This window comes from Nanorana parkeri, unplaced genomic scaffold (assembly GCF_000935625.1).
Source record: "Nanorana parkeri isolate BGI_ZX_2015 unplaced genomic scaffold, ASM93562v1 scaffold1554, whole genome shotgun sequence".
Classification (NCBI taxonomy): Eukaryota; Metazoa; Chordata; class Amphibia; order Anura; family Dicroglossidae; genus Nanorana; species Nanorana parkeri.
In genome coordinates this window covers 152418-161031 of record NW_017307822.1, presented here as the reverse complement: position 1 = coordinate 161031, position 8614 = coordinate 152418, and the positions used below count along the sequence as shown (strand labels likewise).

Sequence of the window (8614 nt, the reverse complement as noted above, 5' to 3'; positions counted from 1 at the left end):
ACCAATACAAACACCCGGTACCGGGTGTTTCACATATAGGCGATCGTATATATGTGCTTGTTTTTTCGGACGCCAACTACACGGCAACTAACGCGCTACACACTTTACATATCGCCGCGAACGTTGCAGTGTGAGCAATCATTTTAGGGCCATCAATCACTGATAACACTAAACTGATGAGCGGTAAAAGCTTTTAAAGCGTTGCCTATGGCCAATTTTGGGTATTATCTGTTTTTTTAGGTTTCGCGCGCGCACGCAATTTTAAGGCTTGACATGTTTGGTGTCTTTTTACCCGACGTGACCCCGTCTTTTATATTTTACCAAAAAATTGGGTAATAATAAATGTTTTATCATTTAATATAGGGGAAACTGTTTTTTCTTTTTTATTTCGGTAATTTTTCCGTAATATAGTAAAAAATAAAACCCGTAGTGGTGAATAAATACCACCAAAAGAAAGCTCTATCTGTCCTTAAAAAAGGGTATAAAATTAATTTCAGTACAGCGCTGCATGACGGAATAAATGTCAGTAAAAGTACCGCAGCGCTGAATACTGAAAAATGGCCTGGATGGGAAGGGGGTTTACCACCGCGGATGTCAACTGGTTAAAGCAGACGGTATCAGAATGTATCAATTTCCATACAAATAAGAGTTTTATTCCTCATTGGTTGAAGTCATGAAACATCAACTTATTTATTTTACAATGTTTATGAGCCTTCTATTGTTTTACAGACCTATCAGTACATTCAGCGTTCGGAGATACAGTAAAGCCTACAGTACATATATTTCCTCTTGAAATGAATAAGACACACTTTACAAAATACATAACAATTGTCTGTTGTATCAAATGCATCATACAGAGGTGCATAAAAAAAAAAAAAACCTGTAAAAATCTATAAACGTGATTGAGGAACATTAAGACATTTTTACAGAAATTATCTAAAAAAGATCCAGAGAAAGTATTACATGTACTCTACTGCCATCTTGTGTTCTACTAGGAAACTGCAGTTGGTGTATTTCTAATGGTAGCAGCATAACTAGCACAAATAAGTTGGGATGCACCCAAAGGAAATTTTTAGACCGAAACCGAAATTAAAACATTTGTCAACTGATGTCCATTCATAAACTGAGGAGATAGTATCAGTTACTATGTCCACAATCATGAAAGAACAGGAAGTGATGTAGAGCATTTCCTGTTAATTCATAAAAGGGGACACAGTCAGCTTACTATGTCCTCAGCTATTTACAAACACTCAGAGGTCAGTGTTTGTACTCTGCTCTCCATCCTGACTGCTCTTCCCCCCTGGGCGCCGGTCCGTGTCTCCTCCAATCCCTGCTACTCTCCCCCGCCTGTGTAGGCAGTGGAAACAGGGATCAGAGGGGATACAGAGTCAATCCAGCTGCTGGCGCCCAACGAAGGAGAAGAGACGCTGTCAGGAGGCCAAGCTCTCCTCCTGCACCACCCCCACTGGCCTCCTGACAGTTTCTCCACGGTGGGCACCAGAAGCTGGGTCGACTCTGTGTCCCCTCCGATCCCTGCTGCCTCTGCCAATGAAGGCGGGGAGAGCAGTGAAGATCGGAGGGGACACAGACCAACGTCCAGTGGGCAGAAGAGAAGCTGAGGATGCACCGCATTTTCAGCCATTATGGTACTCCTGGGTTTTTGCCCATAGTACCATTTTCAGCTGAAATGTTTCGGCAGCCGAAACATCTGTCCCTACAGATTCTACAAGTCAGACAAGTGCTCCAGTTTTCTAAACACAATTATAACTTGTTCAAATGACTACAGAGGTCTGGTAATGGCTGTTTACTTGACACATAACCAAACCACAACTTTTCCTTTGCTGATTGCTACATTATTTAACAGGGACATATTCGGTTCCAAAGAACCAACATGTTTCAACAATCCGTTGGTTCCATCATCAAATTTGTTTTGACATTTAAACAGAAGGATAAAGATGGTAGATGAGAGAGAGAGAGAGAGAGAGAGAGAGAGAGAGAGAGAGAGAGAGAGAGAGAGAGAGAGAGAGAGAGAGAGAGAGAGAGAGAGAGAGAGAGAGAGAGAGAGAGAGAGAGAGAGAGAGAGAGAGAGAGAGAGAGAGAGAGAGAGAGAGAGAGAGAGAGATCATAGAGATCATAGAGAGATCATAGAGAGATCATAGAGAGAGAAATCATAGAGAGATCATAGAGAGAGAGAGAGATCATAGAGAGAGAGATGGGAGAGGTTGTAGAGAGAGAGAGATGGGAGAGATTGTAGAGAGAGAGAGAGATCATAGAGAGAGAGAGAGATGGGAGAGATTGTAGAGAGAGAGAGATGGGAGAGATTGTAGAGAGAGAGAGAGAGATCATAGAGAGAAAGATTATATATATATAGAGAGAGATTATAGAGAGAAAGATCATAGCGAGAGAGAGAGATCATAGAGAGAGAGAGAGATCATAGAGAGAGAGAGTTCCCCTAAGATGTTTCTAATTGCTGAGGGTTTACTGCCGAGTGGCGATACATTGTGCGAATATGATTTCTGGAACCACCAAACACTGTTGGCTGACACCTGTTTACCTGCTATGGCTTCAAATATTACAAAATGTTTTGTTTATTTTAAAGATTCAAAGATAAAAAAAAGAAAGGTGGGTAAATAGCTTTTCACTTTGGAGGCTGATGGCTGAATTTTAAATGTTGGCTGGAGGTCCCGGCAGCTGCAGTTGTGATGTGCGGGGGTCCCTTGTGTGTCCCTGTGCCCTTAAGGAGGTTGGGCTGCCTCCCGGCGAACCTACACCCAATTTTATCTTTTGCTACATGTGCTCCAAGATGGAGACTTTCATAGGTTAGAGTTAGGACCGCATTACACAGAGTGTCACGATCTGGGATCAGGCTCAGATAGCAGAGGGTAGTGGTGGAGGAGCAGGCAGAAGCGTAGTCAGCGAACAAGCCGAGGTCAGTAGCCAAAGGTATCAGGTATGAAGCAGAAGACGATGAGAGTAGTCGGTGAATCAGCAGCCAAAGGTCAGTACACGAGTAACAGTATGAGCGGATTGTATCACAGGAGGAGCAAGGAAGCAAGATATTGGCAGGAGCACAATAATCTGGCAACCAGGAGGTGCAGAAGCATGGCTTGAATAGGAAGTTCGAGGGAGGAGCAAAGAGTTCAGAGTTCAGCAGAGATTAGGTATAACTGAGGATTACACAGGAGATCAGGCAAGGAGCTATATAAGGTTCTAAGGTGGCTCAGCAGGTAGAACCACCGCCAGCTACAGCAGAGGCCCAGGGATCAGATCCGGTTTGCATATTCTGCAGAAGACGTGTATCTAAAACCTCTGTTTTTTTAAACTTAGCGGTGAGACAGGTTTTTTTTTTTTGCATGCTGGCTGGTGAGTGTGCTGGGAAACTTTTTGCTTTTGTACTGTATAAAGCCCTTGCGCACCTTGCTTTGGAGCTGGTTATGAGTTGATGAGTGCGTTTGCCATTTGTTTTGCTTCCCTTCAGTTATAAGTCTCCATTTCTGTTTCCACCATGGTCTGACTGTAAGGGTTCGTCGTTTGAAACTTCTCTTTGAACGTGCTCTCCAAAAGGAAAGGGACAGACTTCCGTAAACTCTTCTTAAAATCCCTCCCAATGAAGGCATAGACCAGAGGGTTGACACAACTGTTAAAGAAACCCACGGCATAGACAATGTGAGACATAATAACATCCACACTGTCGTTAACTTCCACATCCATGTACTCTATGAATGGCCATAAGTAGAAAGACTTTTCCTTCTTCTCAGTCGAATTACGATAAGGCTGTAGCATGTTACGATAATAGAAAACGGGATGAGGAACATGGTGACAAATCTGGTAATGAGCATGGCTTTGTACCGCTCTTCGTCTACGCGGTCATCATCTGAATACATGGGGAGACAGTATGAAATATTACTGTCAGAGTCATGAATAGTGTCAAAAAAAGCAAGGTACGGCGTGCTGAATATAAAACAGGCCGTCCAGATAAGAATGGAGACTGACGTAGCCATCTTGAGGGTCTTGTGGTTTTTTGACCACACCGGGCACATAACAGATGTACAGCGGTCAAGGCTGATGATCATCAGGAAGGTGGTGCTAACAGACATGTTGAGGAAGAGAGCCGTAAAAATCACTTTGCACATAAACTGACCAAAGGGCCAATGACTGTCCATGACCCACTCTGTGATCTGAAGCGGGAGGAAGACGTCAAAAGCGAAATCTGCGATGGCCAAGTTGAGGAACCAGATGATGTTGACCGACTTCTCCATTTTGAATCCTGCAGTCCAGATAACCAAGCCATTTCCAGTGACCCCTAGGAGAAAGGTTACACTAAACATAAAGATAGTGACAATTTTTACTGCCTGGTAAACGTTTGGGTCTATATCCTGAACCTGTGGAATGTCATCAGTTGTATAGTCATTGAAATGAAATGAAATGAATGGAAAGGTGGTTTCTTCCATGTTGTTCAAAGCTCTGTGACAAAAGAAGAAAAAACATATTTAAAAAAATTAAGTATTACAACATTATTTATATAAATCCAATATATTATTTCTTGACTAGGTTTCTGTGGATATTAAGCGGCTCTTTGAGGGGTTCCTTGAGCAATTAACAATGTCTGACTCTCATACAAGTAACCACTGACACAAATTATATTTCATCTATCTGTAAGGGGGTATGCTTCCCACTGACTGCCAGTGTAGGGAGCATTCTTCCCACTGACCACCAATGCAAGGAGCATTCTTCCCACTGACCACCAATGTAAGGGGCATTCTTCTCACTGACCACCAATGTAAGGGCCATTCTTCCCACTGACCACCAATGTAAGGAGCATTCTTCTCACTGACCACCAATGTAAGGGCCATTCTTCCCACTGACCCCCAATGTATGTAACTTTCTACCCACTGGCCACCAATATTTGGAGCATTCTTCCTACTGACCACCAATGTATTGGGCCTTTCTCCTACTGATCAACAGTAGGGGTCCACTTCCAACCAGTGTTAGGGAGCACTTCACTGTCCACCAATGTAAATGAGAACTATATATACTACAGAGGTGCTTTGTAGACCCAACACACTTCCTATGCTAGAGTAACAATGTTGCTCCTCCATAGATACAGATCAATAAATCTGGTGAGATTTAAAGGCGAAAAAAGCTGAAAAAAAAGAAGACGAATGCAGCCACCACGTGTAGGGACCAGTAAGCTCCAATATATACAATTTTTTAGCAACACTTTAAAGAAGAACTCTGGGAAAATGATTCTTAACTCCAAGTGGAGCACTGCAAGGGATAAGTTCTTGTTTTTATCTAGGGTGTAAAATAAACAAGTTATACTCACCTGAACCTTGGAGCTGACTGGCCACCAGACCTGCAGCCTCTCCCCTCCTCCTCCGCTTCATTGATAATATAACCTTTGGTGTCCTCATGTCCTATACGCTGTATAGGTTTTGATGACTCATAGGATTTTAGACTGCTGTGGCGGGGGGGGGGGGAGGGGGGGGGGGGGGTTAGCCCCATTGCAAGGGTTCCTAGACAACAAAACAACAAAAACGAGTACTCAGCCTTGCAGTGCGGGGGGTGGCCCCACTGCAAAGGTGAAGAATACTTTTTCCCGGAGCTCTTCTTCAAATGCTATAGCGATAGTTCACAAAGCTGTTATTGTCTCCTTGCTGCTATCTTATGTATCACAAGGTTCAATACGCATCAGCGGGGAAGCTAGACATTCACCTGCGGCAAAGGCTCTGAGTTGCCCCCCCACCAAGGGAGAACTTCTCCACCCACACACCCAGTGGTACCCCTCCTAAAACAGCCCCCCGGGGCACATGCCCCATCCCCCCACCCGTAGCTCCAGGCCCTGGTATGCATTACAAGATATCGTTGAAGTATCACTTCATTCTTATTCTGCTCGCAATAGTTGTTTTCTGAGCTGCTGAATGCGTTCACTTCTTGAATCCATCTTCATTCCCTTCCCGTAACGGTTCCATTTCCTGCTTTCCCCCCAAACAGCTCATTGGACTGACAACTAAGGTCAATCAGGGGCAAGTGATGGTTGAACATTCCTTACATTTTGCAAAGAGACTTTCATTTAAATTTCCAGTGAACTCTCTAGTATTGCCACCACTAACTAGATCCAACTGAGCCATAAAACCTTGTGAACCGAAAAAACCGCACAGATGTGAAACTACTATATATGTTGTCTGTGAATGTTCTCATTCACCCAAGTCATGGTATATCAGTAAAAAAATAAATCAAGGCAACTGGACTTGCTTTATTTTTCTGATATTTTGCTGGTCATCCGGCTAGCTTTCTCAATTCTGAATTAAAAAAGCTAGTCAGATGACCGGCAAAACGCCTTCAAGAAAAATAGAGCAAGTCCAGTTGCCTTGAGTTATTTTTTACAGATATACTATATATGTTCTAGCTTAGTGAACAGACCACAATCAAAATAAGGACACATAAATAACCTTCATAGTCTAATGCCTTCTCTTCTCCCATTTGGATGCTACAGGATAACATACACCTAATACTGCACAACCTACACCTAATCCAGGATAACATACACCTAACACTAGTTAACATACACCTAATGCTGGATAACATACACCTAATACTGGATAATATACACCTAATACAGGATAACATACACCTAATACTGCATAATATACAACTAATAGAGGATAACATACACCTAATACTACATAACTTACACCTAATACTGGATAACATACACCTAATACTGGATAATATACACCTAATACAGGATAACATACACCTAATACTGCATAATATACAACTAATGGAGGATAACATACACCTAATACTACATAACTTACACCTAATACTGGATAACATACACCTAATACTGGATAATATACACCTAATACAGGATAACATACACCTAATACTGCATAATATACAACTAATAGAGGATAACATACACCTAATACTGCATAATATACAACTAATGGAGGATAACATACACCTAATACTACATAACTTACACCTAATACAGGATAACATATACCTAATACTGGATAACATACACGAATACTGGATAACATACACCTAATACTTGACAATATACACCTAATACAGAATAATATACACCTAATACAGGATAACATACACCTAATACTTGATAATATACACCTAATACAGGATAACATGCAGCTAATACTGTATAACATACACCTAATACTGGATAACATACACCTAATACTGGATAACATATACCTAATACTGGATAATATACACCTAATACTGGATAATATAACCTAATACAGGATAACATGCAGCTAATACTGGATAACATACACCTAATACTGGATAACATACACTTAATACTGGATAACATACACCTAATACAGGATAACATACACCTAATACTGGATAATATACACCTAATACAGGATAACATACACCTAATACTGTGTAATATACACCTAATACTGGATAATATACACCTAATACTGGATAACATACACCTAATACTGGATAACATACACCTCATACTGGATAACATACACCTAATACATTATACTATGATAGCATTTTTGCCATTGGTCCTTTAGGGCTCATTCACATGTGCAAAGAGGTTGCCCGTACCATAAAAAACAGGCAGGAGTCACAAGTGTCATAAAGGGTGATACAGTAAGTAACAGTGTACTGAATATACTATAACTATTAAATTGTGTGTACCTTTTTAGTTGTGTTTCAAGTTCAATATTGGATATGTAACCCTGCAAAAACATTGTTTCCTTTACTTTCAGATAAACATAGATTTTTCTTTCTTTTGTTTTTAAGATTTCGGATCAGAAATTTAGTTTCGGTTCGTCACATGACCGTGCCTGTAATGGAACCCGCAACAGCCAAAAACCCCCCCCCATCTGATTGACCAGAGAGCAGTACCATGTCCGATTTAGTTTTGTTTTGAAAGAAATTCGGATGGATCCAAATTTTAATTGAAGGACTATTGGGATTTGTTTGCATTCAAATTCGGAAATTCGGATGCATCCAAATGTCCCAAGTGAACGAAATTCGGATGGATAGCCATTCGGAGTGAAATCTATATGTCTATTCAATATGATATTTTTGTTGCCCATAAACTTATAGTTGTTCTATAACAAATTCACACATACTGCTAATATTTTACAATGTTTCATGAGCTGTCTGTATATTTCTGGATGATTGGCAATGTAAATTGTGTTGCAGGCTAATTGGCTATAATGGAAAATGTATCTTTTATTCCTAGACACTGATCAACTTTAATCTATGTAGTCAGACCTATTTAATCCACTCTTACCTGTCTTTTTTATCCTTGCTGGACTGAAGCGACCTTCCTCGCACTTGTTTCTGAGCTCAATGAGGTCATAATTAAGACAAGTGTCTGTCTCTCTCTTTTTTCTTTTCATGTCTTGTGACTATTTATGATTGACTGTAGTGGAGATTCTGTATTTGATTTTAGTATCTGCTCCAAATGCAGAAAAGATAATCTGTGACTCTGTTGTTCTTGAACTTTATTATTGTAGATCCGTATCTAGCCAGGAACGTTAAAAAGGAAGTGGACCGTTGAAGATTTAAAGCTGAAGTTTAATCTGCTTATATTTTGCCTTCACTGTGGTAATTA

At 40.8% G+C, this 8614-nt stretch overlaps 1 protein-coding gene across 1 annotated transcript; it reads right to left on the bottom strand.

Annotated features, from left to right (window-relative positions):
- Positions 1-3716: 3716 nt before the first annotated feature.
- On the bottom strand, positions 3717-8399 carry LOC108798773 (chemokine-like receptor 1). Its single transcript, XM_018570554.1, has 3 exons — positions 8291-8399; positions 5327-5417; positions 3717-4464 (listed from the first exon to the last, which is right to left on the bottom strand). Exons 1-3 carry the CDS (start codon positions 8397-8399, stop codon positions 3717-3719), a joined length of 948 nt encoding a protein of 315 aa, XP_018426056.1.
- Between the last annotated feature and the right edge of the window lie 215 nt (positions 8400-8614).